Source organism: Pteropus medius, unplaced genomic scaffold (genome assembly GCF_902729225.1).
Source record: "Pteropus medius unplaced genomic scaffold, Ma_sr-lr_union100, whole genome shotgun sequence".
Taxonomy (NCBI): domain Eukaryota; kingdom Metazoa; phylum Chordata; class Mammalia; order Chiroptera; family Pteropodidae; genus Pteropus; species Pteropus medius.
In genome coordinates, this window is record NW_024341372.1 from 703,062 (window position 1) to 716,755 (window position 13,694).

The following is a 13,694-nucleotide window of genomic DNA, read 5'->3' on the forward strand; positions in this document are numbered from 1 at the left end:
GTTGAGGCTACCTCTGTGTCCCAGTATGTGGTCGATTCTTGAGAATGCTCCACGTGCACGAGAGAAGAATGTATAAGCAGCTGTTTTAGGATGGAAGGCTCTTTATATGTTAGTAGTATCTAGTTGGTCAAATGTGTCATTTAAGGATGTTATTTCCTTAATGATTTTCTGTTTAGATGATCTGTCCATATCCAACAGTGGGGTATTTAGGTCCTCTACTGCGATAGTGTTTTGGTCTGTTTCTCTCTTTAGTTCTTTTAGTAATTGCTTTACAGATTTTGGGGCTCCCTGGTTGGGGGAAAAGATATTAATAAGTGTTATGATTCCCTTTATCATTATGAAGTGTCCCTCAGTTTCTTTCTTTACCTTTTTTATTTTGAAGTCTATTTCGTGTGACATTTGTATCGCCTCTCCCGCTTTTCTGTGAATGCCACTTGCTTGAAATACCATTTTCTACCCTTTCACTTTGAGTCTATATTTGTCTTTGGAGCTGAGATGTGTCTCCTGGAGGCAGCGTATGGTTGGGTTTTGTTTTTTGATTCATTCTGCAACTCTGTGCCTTTTTATTTGTGAGTTCAGTCCATTTACATTTATGTTGATTATTGAAATATGAGGTCTTCTTATAGCCATTTTATCTTTTGTTTTCTGGTAGCTCGGTGTTTCCATTGCTTCCTTGTCCTTGTGTTTCTGTTTTCTTTATTTTGGTTGGATTTTGTTGGTTTTCCCTCTGGTCCTTCTTGTTTTATGTTATATACTTTGGTTCCGAATCTTTGGCGTGTGGCTACCATTACAAATATGTAAAGGATATATATATCCTTTATATATATCCTTTACATATTTATATATATATATATATCCTTTACATATATATATATCCTTTACATATTTGTAATGATATATATATATATATATATTCGTCTATTTTCTTCTGTGTGTGCCTTATCTCCATTCCCCTTTGTGAATTTGGATCTTTGAATCCCACCTTTTCCGTCATTGTTATCTCAATTTGTCCCTATGTATGCTGAACATTCATTACTATCTTTTTATAACAATTCTCTTCTTACTATTTAAGCTTATAATGTCTGTTCTTAGTAGGGTTTCATTCCTCTGCTTCTATTTGCTTAATAGTCACTTTACACTTAATTACGTATTTTTTATTGTTATTTTGTTTTAGGTGAACTAATGCCTTTCAGTATTTCCTGTATTGTAGGCATAGTAGTAGAGAATTCCCTCAATTTTTGTATGTCTGGAAAAGTCTTAATTTCTCCTTTATATCTAAAGGATAGCTTAGCTGGATACATTATTCTAGGCTGGTAGTTCCTTTCACTTAATAGTTTAAATATTTGATTCTGTTCCTTTCTGGCTTGCAAAATTTGTACTGAGAAGTCCAAGGATAATCTAATGGGTTTATCTTTATAAGTTACTGTTTTTTGTTTGTTTGTTTGTTTGTTTTTCCTCCCTGGCTGCCCTGAGAATTCTGTCTTTGTCATTGATTTTTGATAATTTTAATACAATGTGTCTTGGTGAAGGCCTTTTTGGGTTGAGATAATTGGGCATTTTTTTGAATTCTTGAATTCCAAGCTCCAGTTTTTTCCTTAGATTTGGAAAATTCTCGTCACCTATTTGTCTGAAAATGCTTTCTAATCCTTTCTGCTCCTTTTCCTCCCCTTCAAAAATGCCCATTATTCTTATGTTTCCTCTCCTGATGGTATCAGTTATTTCTTTACTTCTTTTTCATTCTTCAGTTTCTCTCTTCTTCCTTCTGCTTTATTTATAGATTTCTGTCTTTGATATCACTGACCCTTTCCTCCATTTGGTCGACTCTATTTCCCAAGCTTGCTATTTCATTTTTTCAACTCTTGCAGTATGTTTTTGTTTTTTTTGTTTGTTTGTTTGTTTTTGTTTTTGTTTTTTTTATCTCCAGAAGATCTATTCTGTTCTTTTTGAGGGTTTCAATCTCCTTGCTGTGCCAGTTGTTTTTCAATTCCTGAAACTGTTGACATGACCTGTTTTGGATCTCCCTGAGTTTTTTCAGAAGTACCATCCTGAATTCTCTGTCATTTAATTTACATATTTCTATGTCTGTAATCTTATATTCTGGAGATTTCTCTCTTTCTTTCTGAAATGTCTTATCATCTTGGTTATTCATGGTGTTTAATGGACTATTTCTCTGCCTGGGCATTAATGAAAATGTATTCTGCTTTTTTTTCAGAAAGAAGATTTATTATATATAGGTCTCTCTTTAGCCTGTTGCAAAGAAGGCGCTCTTCTTTAGGTTTCCAGTAGGTGGCGTCTAAGCCTCTTGGATCCGTGCTTTATATAAAGCTTTAAAAATGCCTTTTTAGAAAATGAACATTTTTTAAAAGATGAATATAGGACTGTCAGGAAGTAACTCTAGAGGACTTTCTATTAGACGCAGAGTCTCAAAGTTACAGGTTATTAGGGCACTATTAATGAGACTTCATGTTGGTATCAGACGGAATGGTAGGGAATCTTTTAGATGATCTAGGGGCTTCAGAAAGCACACTAAGACAATTCCTTTAATAGCTCTAACAACCTAGGCAGTGTCAGAGGCTGCTGTTGCCTACTATTGGGAGAAGCAGCCAGTAGCATTTCTGTACCACTCTACGTCATGTCCCAATTCAGTGCTCATATGCTAAAGGCAATTTGACTCTAATGGGACTCAAAGTGAATTATCAATTTGTACTTTCACGAAAACCTTCAAAGACTAGGATTAGAGTAAGCAGTGACTTTCTGATTATCCTTCCTTGCCTCTAGACCATTTCAATCTCTAACACTGAAGAATAAGAAAAAACATTTTTAACAGGACTCACTTTTCTAGAGGCAGTTTCTACCAACTTGAGCATACAGGTTTCTTAAGGTCAATTCTACTCCCATTAGGAGTGGGGAAAAAACAGAAACTGTATTTGCTCAGGGAATTAAAAAGCCTAACTGTTTGGTGTTTTTATGCCAGAACCAAAGGACCATGGGCAAGAGACTTGATAGTACTTTGTAAACCACAGAGTTACAGCCAATGGTTCCTAAATCTCACAGTTGGGGAAGCAGCATGAAAAATATCCTTACCACCTATATTCTCCCTGGAAAAAGGAACAACCTCATTCATGTCAAAGAATATGCTTTAGTGTGACTGTAAATCATGCAAGTGGTTATGGTGTTATACCCTGTTATATTTTCTATAATACACTTTAAAATACTTTCATACAGAGAGCATAATATATACATGTACATTAATTTTAATCTATACTCTAGGAGTGTTTAGTTAACATCTTAAGTGCCCTAATCAGGAATGCACACTCAAGAGGTGATTTGTTGACATATTAAACACTCAGGAATATTTGCTCCAGAGGCCACCACTACCAGCAGTTCAATCGCTTTAATGCATGAGGTCTAATTAGCCTAACACAAGTTAAAAATGAACTTTTACTGGTAAAATAGATGTTATTCAAGGCGTGCACTGGCCACAAATATCTTATAATAATCTTAGCCCTCACAAAAACTGGGTGTAAGAATCCAGTGAGTCCTATAACTCTTCAGGAGGAAGCTTAAGATTGAAAACAGGTGCTATGCCTTGACCCTCATCAGAGGATTCTGTCATCAGACTCTGATGAGAAAGTTAGCAGAATCCTGTCCCTATAATATTACCAAATCTTCCCTTGACTAACCTTGTCACATAAGATGCTGTTGTGTATCTAAGAGTAGAGCTGGGGCTGCATTGAGATTAAAGAATAGGTTGTATGATTGCTTTTTTGATTGTTTGCTAATAAATGTATGTTTGAGAGAATCAAACCTGAAGTTTGCTTTTAGTGCAATTATCTTTTCTAATAATGAGGCTGGCAAGGGAGGCCAACCTATAACTCTCACTTAACCCTGACTAATGGAAACTACTGGCATCTACCAAAAAGCATCTGATAACAGAGAAACAACAAAGTAGATCAGGTAAGTTTGCAATAGAAATATTCCTTCTGCCTTTAGAAAAATAAAAACTAATTCAAATGCTCTATATTCTTCATAGCCACATTATTCTTTCTTATCCCATGTCACTTACCAATTTTTTCATCTTCCTGTACCATTTTCCTCTCTTCTCTGAAAGCCCTGAGCCAGCGTATCTTCTCCTCTAGCTTCTTGGCGAAGAATAGGTGTACTTCCTCAGTCTCCTTGTTGTGAAGCTTAAAGGCATTCTTCATGCTGACATTGAAGTCATCATCTCTGCCATCTTCAATGTCAACTACTTCATATTTATCCATGTCAATGCGGCCTTTGTAGTATAGGATGTCTCTCCGAATAAGGTCCTAGTTGGGAAGGAAGATAAAATTTTTTGCTAAAAGTATGTGAAGAGTAGATACCAGAAGAATTGGCACATGGGCACAGCAGGATACTAACACTGCCACTGTTTTGGAGTACCAGTGGGGGTTAGTTTGGTCTAAATTTGGGCAGGTTACCTTAGCAGTATGGCATTTACAATTGGTTAACTAGGAGCTCTTTTAGAAATCCTCTGTCCTATATCCAAAGACTCTGTCTCAGACCCAAGCATCAATCCTTGTATGTGGTTGCAAGACTGCTGGTGGGAAGTATGAAGCAGTTAAGGAAGCAGTTAGCCACACAAGGACTGCTAGCAAAGGCTTTTCCTATTCCAAAATATTTGCAAGCCTTCCATAAGTATGATATGAGCTGGCTTGATTGCCTGAAGTGTACTCAGGAATTCAAGCAGGGCAGTGAGATCTGCATATCAGAGGAAAGATGCATGGGAAGAGTTGCTAGGAGGACACACGCTGCTGGCCAGGAAGGATTTACCTGGGGAGGTTCAAATAGTTAGTCTCTGGGGATTTTTGGAGAAAACCTACTCTGGCAGGAGAAATGGGGGTAAAAGTGAATGAAGAGCTTAATAGAATAAAATGGATGAATCTCATAAATCTTATTGTGAGAGAAAAATAAAAGTAGATGGATACAAACAGTATATTACCTGCCTGTTATCACTGTTGTTTTGCTTTTAGGTACACAGAATTGGATTAATCTCAGTCCATGAAACACTCATCATTAGTCCATGCATGATACTCTTATTTCTCTATTTATTTATGTACTTGCTTACTTCTAATAATGTATTAGTTTTTGGTGAACCCACCAAACAATCCAAAAGCTATGATGCCTAGGCAATCTCTATCTTAAATCCCATGCTCATCATTCCCCTGATTTACTTTCTATATGGTTTTATTTCATCTGTATCTATTTCACTTATATAAGGTTTAAAATCATACAAAACATTGCCACATAATGTGTAGGGATACATATATATGTACAAAAGCTATGCAAAAAATATACGACGATACCTGCCAAATTCAAGAGTACAGAGAAGAGAATGGGGAGAAGCGAAGAAGGGAAGGAAGGGAAGAAGCAGAGAGAGGAGGAAGACTATTTGTAAAAATTATTTATTAAATTGGATAGTAAGTCCATGAGTGCTCCTGATATTATTTTTATATCTTTTTGAATGTTAATTATTTCTTAAGTTAAAAAAAGAAAAATAGAGGGATGAATGAAATGACCAGTGGGCCTGTAGAAAGTAAGGTCTGGTAAGTGTATCTCACAGTGGCCTTTCAGCCCCTCTTCCTCTTGGCAATGCCCTAAAGCTTCTGAGAGAACACAAAGTAGCTGAGTCTGGCCAAAGAGGGCCCCAGTGAGCCCTGTCCTGACTGATACCCTCTATTAGTAGTAGGGGCCCATTCTGGCCAATTCTCCCTCCTCTCTGTTTGTATTTGGCCTTTAGACAATATGACAGAGTTAGAAATATTCACTAATTTGTATTAATATTATATGGTTTAGTTAAACCATTCCCATTTTACTGAATTGCCTGATATGCCTCAGTTCTCAGCTGCAGGCTACATGCAAAGGATTCGCTTTGGCCGCCCACATTCCCAATCCTAACTGTTCACACTACATGATAAACTGGGCTTTTTGGTAGTGCTGGGGAAGGCTGTCCTTAAGGATTCCTAAGATAGTTCTGACAATCTCAAAGTTTCAGGCTGGAAAATACAGATGTTGTTGAATTGCTTTGCAAAAAATAACCATCACGTTGCTCTTTTTCCTCCCATAAAGACCATGCCAAAAGATAGGCTATGAGTACAGATGAGGTCTGATCTGTTGGGCGCTCCTGGCATCAACTTCACAGGAGAGGAAGTGGTCAGTTGTACAGAGTGGGCCTATGTTGCTCCAAGCCTATCTCAGAGCCAATGTTCCTTTTACCAGGCTCAAAGTGGACAGGTTCAGTTCTAGTCAAAATAACAGGGCAGCTCTCATGCTCTGAATTCCACATCTTCTGGAATAGTTTGTGAGACATATACATAAAAAGTAGGTCCTGCCAGGCTAATCTAACTACAAAATCAGGACACACTGAGGAGAACGGATCGATGTAATCTAGTTTGATCTTGCAAAGGCTTGAAATCTGCCTTACAATACATAATACAAATACACATAGGCCTAGGAATACAGGTCTGGACCGCACAGCTAATAGGTGGGTGCCCACCAGGCTAGAACATAGGCAGCCTCAATCTCTCTTTATTCCTAACTTCAGCTTGCAACTTCTTTTCTCTCTGAGTTGGTGTGTCACAACCATTATCCTTGGAAACCTTTACTAGTTTCCCCAAATGGAAGGGATGTACATGATTTTGGAGCTAAATTAAAAACATCAACTGAACCTCCTATTGTTTCTTTAGGTATTTAAGGATAACAAGCAACTAAAGAAATTTCTGCCTCTGTGGCAGGGGAATAGGGCAAGAGGTGTGTCATTAAAATTCTCTTTGCCTGCTCTTTTTGGCTCCCTGGAGGGCTAAATATGAGTTTTCAGGTACCACATCAGTCATAAAGCCAAGTGCAAGGATGTGATAGAAATGATTAAGAATGAGCCACTGTTTATAAAATCTGATCAGAAAGGGTAGTTAGGCCACAAAGCAACATGGAACAGTGAAAAGAGTGAGTTAGACTCCAAAGCCCTGAGTTGAGTCCTAGCTCCTTAACCTACTAGCTGTGTAGTCTTGGGCATACCATTTAACCTTTCTGAGCCTCAGTTTTCTCATATATGAAAATAGGAGTCATCCTCACCTTGTGAAATGATTGTAAAGCTCAAATCTAAACATGCAGTTACCAGATCATGAGGCCAGCCTTGTCTGACAAATACGATGCTGAGTTTTCTTGCTCCTAGAACAATGTTTTGTAGTGCTTTAAAACTCTTTTTGATAAATTTAAAAATCCCACTGTTTCCTTTAGTTCATTTAAACTATCCAAGTAAGTTAAATATTGTGACTGAAAATAAGTGAAAGCAAAGGTAACTCCGAATATTTAAAACTTTACATAGATACCCCATTATCCCTAGAAATTCCACATACTCTTTCAGGGCAGGAATGGAGGTAGTGCCACCCATTCACCAAAATCACAGATCTATACTTAGGCTTGCATTAATATCTCTTTCCAGCCCCAACAATGCCTCCTATTCTAATACTTCCAGCCTTTAAGGTCAAATTCACACATTCTTCCTCCCCAAAGAAGCCTTCCCTGACTGTATCCTCCAGCTCATCACTGTGGTTCCCTTTTTCTTAAGGCTAGCACTGACTGTACACCCTTATACAACTGACACTCTGCCACCACACCACTGAGGTGCACTAGTTCTGTTTCACAGCTTTTAGTTTTGTCTGCCCATTTAATCTGTTTCCAGAACAATGCCTTCCTTGGTCTTGACTCACTCAGGGGTTGTCCAGGGAAGAACAGCTGACAAAGTCTCAGAGGTTTCTCTGTTCAGCTTCTGCTCCTGGAAAGGAGACAAAGCTCTCTGAGCCCTGGTGACCTCTTGTCCTATTGAGACTAGGCTACCCACATGCCACTTGTTTATGGTGGACTGGGTGCTTTCATAAAGATATGGTGCGTAAGTGCTATCTGGGTTGTCAAAAGTTCCTAAATGAGGTTGTTTCTATTAGTATGCCAGCCTTCCTTCTTTTTTCCTTCCACTCATCTGAGATGGAGGATATTGAGTTCTAGTACTTCTCCAGGAGGGCCCTGTCGGTCTGAAGACAAGCACCCTGGTCCTAGCCATGGCTCCAGCAAGGAGCTTACACCCTGTCTCATATAATATAATTGAAACACCTGGAAGCTGTTTGAATTTGGCTTCATTGGATTTTCATGGGGGTTTAGTAAGATAGTGCAGGACATCTTGCCCAAATAACAGATGCTGCAGTCTCAGGAATCCAACTGTTCAGTATTGTACTTTGCCTCACTTGCTTGTCAATAAGGTGCTCCCTACCTCTTTAGAGGGGGCCTTGGTTACTACCTCAGGGTCACCCTGTTTTTTCTCCACATCCTGGGGAAGACACATGGGGCTAGGACTGGATTTGTCTTTCTCATTATTGTATTCCAGCATTTAGAGTATACGCTTAACAATAACAAAATAATAACAGTGCAACAGTAAACACTTGAACAGCATAAATTATGTGTCAGACATTACTCTAAATGTTTTGCATTTCCCCCTAGCTTTATTGAGGTATAACTGATGAATAAAGATTGCATATATTTAAGGTGTACAATGTGACATTTGATATACATATGCATTGTGAAATGATTATCACAATCAAGCTAATTAACATATCCATCACTTCACAGTTACGTTTTCTTGTGATGAGAAAACTTAAGATCTACTCTTAGCAAATTTCGATTATACAACACAGTATCATTAACTATAGTCATCATACTGTACATTAGCTCTCCAGAACTTATTTATCTTGTATAACTAAAAGTTTTTATACTTTGATCAACATCTCCTTATTTCTTCCACCCCCACCAGCCCCTGGCAATCACCATTTTACTCTCTGGCTTTATAAGTTAAACTATTTTAGATTCCACATATAAAAGAGATCATACAATATTTATCTTTCTCTGCAGGTCTTATTTTATTTAGCACATTGCCCTCCAGTTTCATGCATGTTGTCACAAATGGCAAGAGTTCCTTTTTTTTTTTTAAGGCTGGATAATATTCAATTGTGAATGTATCGCATGTTCTTTATAGAGTCATCCTTCAATGGCTAAATGCTTTGCATTTATTTACTTAGATAATCCTCACAACAATTCTACAAGGTAGGTACTATTATAATCCCATTTTATGAGGAATTGTATACGGAGTAGTTAAAAAATTTGTCCAGGAATAAAAGATACGAAATAGCAGAGCTGGGTTTGAGTCCAGGCTATCTGGCTTAAAAATCTATGCTTGTTTAACCTTCTATACATAGAAATTTGCTGAATAAATGTTTAGTAACACTGAATATACAGTAATAGTATCGATGGCTAGCATTTACTAAGTACTTACTATGTGCCAGTCACTGCAACTGCATTGTCTCATTTAACCCTTGCAACTTCCCTTCCATGGAGACACAATTTTGATTCTCATTTTGTAAATGAGGGGATAATAATAGGCAGAGAGAATTTGTCCAAGGTCATGCAAGGCAGCTCATGGGGAAAAGGAAATTGGTGCCCTCTTGTCTAGTCCTAGAATCCATGCTCTTAATACTATACTTCACTGTTTCCCACTAACTCACATGGTTCTTCTCAAAGCCTTCTGAGATAAATTCTACCATTAGCCTGATTTGACATTCAGGAAAAATAAAGACAAAGTTAAAGAACTGTCCAAAGTAGGGCAAATTAGTGAGACAGTAGAGTCTAGGACCTAGGTGTTCTGGTTTCAAATCCTCATGTTCTTTCTGCTGTATCCCCATCTCTGTTGCTATTTTTACCTTTCTAGTTGTTCTCAAATGGCTCATCCTCCAAGTCTCACTAGTTATTGCAAGAAGAAATAACCAAATGCAGAAAATTCCTTGAACAGAAGAAGTCCTCTCTCTAGCATCTTTATACTCTGTTTAGTTCTGATCCTCCCAGAATACAATGAAAGCAACATAAATACTAAAGAGTGATGACAGAGGGTATAATAGAGCATGTCCAGACTGGCATAAATGAAGATAGAACATAAAGAGAAAAGGCTGTTTGGGGCAACTGCAGGGCTGTAGGAGAATTAATGGATAAATGGCTGAGAAGAGGAGCAAGGGATTCTCCTCCCTTTCCCAGTAAAAAGTGGAAGGGAAAACATGAAAAAAAAAAAGGAGAAAATTCCCCAAAGCAGCAAAATAATTTCCAGCATTATCATCTGAGAAAAAAAGAACAAAACACATACATGAGTAAAATAACAGGGTAATGTGATGCAGAGGAGTAGCGACAGCCATCATAGAGGACAATAAGAAAGAGAACAAAGAGTCTTATCTAGATTTTTCAAAAGAAAAGTGACAAGGAAATAGAGGAGAGAGCAAAAGTTAAAGAAGGTATCACAAATTAGAAGCCATTGGTATCGTCACACCTACTATAATGGACATTTAAAAGAATCTTCATATATACGTATAAATACACACATATATACACACATACATACACACATACCATACATACATACATACATACATACGTATATGCACACTCTGAAACAAACTACAATTTTTTCAAGCTGTTTTAAGTAGCTTGGGCAATTTCAACTTCCAATGTACAGAATGGGGAAGGTCAGTCTTGCACAAGTGACTGGAAATTAAGAGAATCTTAAGAACTAGATGAGAACTTAGTGACTGGGCCAGATGATTTCAGACAGAGATCAGACAGGTGTTTCAATCTCTCCTATACCTTGACTACTCATTTTTCTTTAATCATTGGCTCCTACTAGCTGCTCTAGAGTTGACTCATCATTTTGGTCTTCTGCTGCCCCTTTGATCCTAAACCAAGCTTCCTGTTCATCTTGTTTTTGTTTTTTTTCCCCCTTTATTCTTAGCCTTTGCCTTGCAGATGCCCAAATTAACAGAGTCTGAGTGGTAGGAGACCTAAAATCCAGTCTCCTAATTATTTTGCTGTATCTCTCTCTGACTGGTTAACATGCTCTGAGAGTAAACATACCTCAGTAGGATGAATGGACACATGTCTATTGGTGACACAACTGATATGCTGAGATAACCTTGGCTATCTAAATTAACCCTCAAAAACCTTGTCTCCTGATTTGAGAGAAGTCCTAAGAAGAGTTAGGGAGAGCTAAAAGAAGCTTGGGTGTTTGGCCAAGTTCCAGAATCATAAAAATTCTCTCTTTCAGGGCCAGCTCCCGACCAAGGCAGTTATTATACCCATTAACTAACCAGCTTGGTTCCAGAGCTGGCATACAAAGTTTATCCCAACAATGAGACATTTTCACTCAAAGCTCAATTCGTTTTCTCAATCCACTGTCAAAGGTAAATGGACAAAGATTTAATGCAAGATGTGGTACACACAGAGAATAGGAGGCTTAAAAACAAATGTGAGATTCATGTTCCAGGCTGGGAAATAAATGATAGTGTTTAATCAAGTGTTTCATGACTCATCATTCCTCTTCATATGCATTTAGTACTGGATGAGGGAGAGAACAAAGAGACTGGATGATAGAGAAAGAGCCAAGGGTAGGACAGTGAATTTGGAACGTCACTCTAAGCATTCTTTGTTTTTTCCCTCTTCTTTTAATTTCCCTGGTCCCAAATTCTTCCCAACTCCACTCCCTGTAGCCAAAAGTGGTCTGAATTCCCTATCTTGAGGAGGAGGTGAAGGGAACAGTATCCTTTCAGGAGGGATCAGTCTGGGAACATAAGCCACTCTCCTACCTGCCAAGGATAAGAGACCAAGCAATCAACACTAATACTAAGTCAGTCAGGGGTCAAAAAGAGCAAGATCTCTTCTCAAATGGATTACAGAGAATGGAGGATGGAGAAGAGCATAGTTGAGATTTGCAGGGAAGTGACACACCTTCTGTAGAAAATGGGTAAGGGCACAGGGGAAATTTCTATATCACAAAGGTACCTACCTGTCAGGGAAAGGTAGGAGGCCCCTTGTTGGTTCTTAGGGCAGTGAGGGGCCAGGTGACCAGAGCCATTAGAGTGAAAATGGGAGGCGAGTACTCAGGGAAGCCACTGTTCACCAATTGGGATAGAAATATTTAATATTTTTAACTGGTGTAAACCAGCAGGCTTCAGTTCTGGGTGGAAGACAGTGAGAAGGATCACTACAAAGGGTATGAGGGTAAATATTAAAAAAAAGATACTAAGATAAAATGCATCAACTTCAGAGTTTTACTGCCCATAAGCCAGCTCTGCCTATGATATTCATGTCATACCAGTGGTCCTGATATAGAATTTCTGTCAATCTCCTGTTTTTCACCCAACAGGTTCAGTCTACTTCAATGGGAACTGTAGATGATGAAAGAAGGAGGGGCTGGTGCCCCTCGAAGTGTTCATATCCCTCAGGGAAGAAGAGGGTGGAATTACCTTCTTGCAGAGGACCATCTGGTGGTCAAACAGGAAGAAAACCCGCTGTTGGTTGCGGCCGTAGGGCTGGTAGATCCAGGCCATCTCCCCAGTGTAGATCAGCTCCGAGCTCCTGTCTAGGATGTCCTCGCCCTGGGAAGGACATGTGACAGTGAGAAGCATCCAGGCAGGAGGGATGGACTCATCACTTGCCTGGAGGCACATAAGGTTGGGCATAGTCTGGGGCAGGAGGAGGAAGGAAAGGACATATGGGTAAGGAAGGATGAATGGAGGCACTCCTGGGAATCCTTAAAAAGCTCCATGAGCTGGAAAGACTCATTACCTTGTTTACCCTGAGGTCAAATGAGCCCTACCATCAAGGATTGCTATAGTCAGTTACCCTTTGGCCCTAGGGGTACCAGCTGTCATGGGGTTCATTCTCTCATTCTTCTTTTTCTCTATGACTCTCTCTCTCTGCCTTAGTATTTTATCCTAGTGCTAGTCTTTAAACTATTTCCTGTTCCTGAAGAATAAGCCTGAGAAGGTGGTAGAAGTCTGTCTACTTCCTGGATGAGAAAAAGTAGACAGGAGAGGGTGAGAAGGAAATGATAATAGAGGGAAAAAGAATTCCATCACCCCTTTAAAATAGCTTTTTCTTCTCTTTTGAGTTAATTAAAAGCTATTGATAAAATAGGAAGCTTCACAACTACATGCTTCCTTGGATTGTTATCTATTTAGCCTGAAACCACTTCTCCTCCTTGTTTTGTAGAGTTGAACACACAAAAAAGCACCAAGACACCTGATTCCTAACTCATTCAATTCTAAAGAGTTTCCAGTGGCCCCTTCTTTATGGTAATTCTGCTAGGACAGAAGTATGTGGGGGTATCTGTCAGATGCCAAGCTGGACTTGGCACCTTTTCTCAAAGAGCTTACATGTCAGTGGAGGAGACTAATACAGATGTGCTCAAACCTCATGGAACACAAGGCAAACCATACCAAGGCCATGGACACAGGGGTGTGTGTTCTAGGGCCCATGTGAAGATGGGAACAAAAAAGCAGTAGCCCAGGACTCAGGAGAATTAATACTTACTAAGCACCTATATTGGTCAGACACTTCTATCCTATCTCTTCTGAGCTTCACGACTGCCCTGGGAGGTATATATTCTTGCTCTTAGAGTCCGAGGTACAGAGAGGTCAAATAATCACCTGAGGCCACCCAGCTAGTTAGCTAGAGATCCACAACCCAACCCCAAATCTGCAGCTCCAGAGAATGTGAGTCTTGCTACTACATTATGCTGTCTCTAGGCCAAAAATTACTGGAGGATCAGTCCCTTCTTTCTCTGGGTCTCA

The 13,694-nt window shown here is 39.0% G+C and overlaps 1 protein-coding gene across 6 annotated transcripts in view; it reads right to left on the reverse strand.

Moving 5' to 3' along the window:
- ARHGEF9 (Cdc42 guanine nucleotide exchange factor 9) overlaps positions 1-13,694 on the reverse strand; it is a 153,017-nt gene that overhangs the window by 21,038 nt on the left and 118,285 nt on the right. For all 6 annotated transcript variants that reach the window (XM_039850520.1, XM_039850536.1, XM_039850512.1 and 3 more), the window contains 2 exons: positions 12,366-12,497; positions 4,067-4,310 (listed from right to left, as the gene is read on the reverse strand). In XM_039850520.1, coding sequence (XP_039706454.1) covers positions 4,067-4,310; positions 12,366-12,497 — 376 coding nt within the window. The remainder of the gene's footprint in view (positions 1-4,066; positions 4,311-12,365; positions 12,498-13,694) is intronic.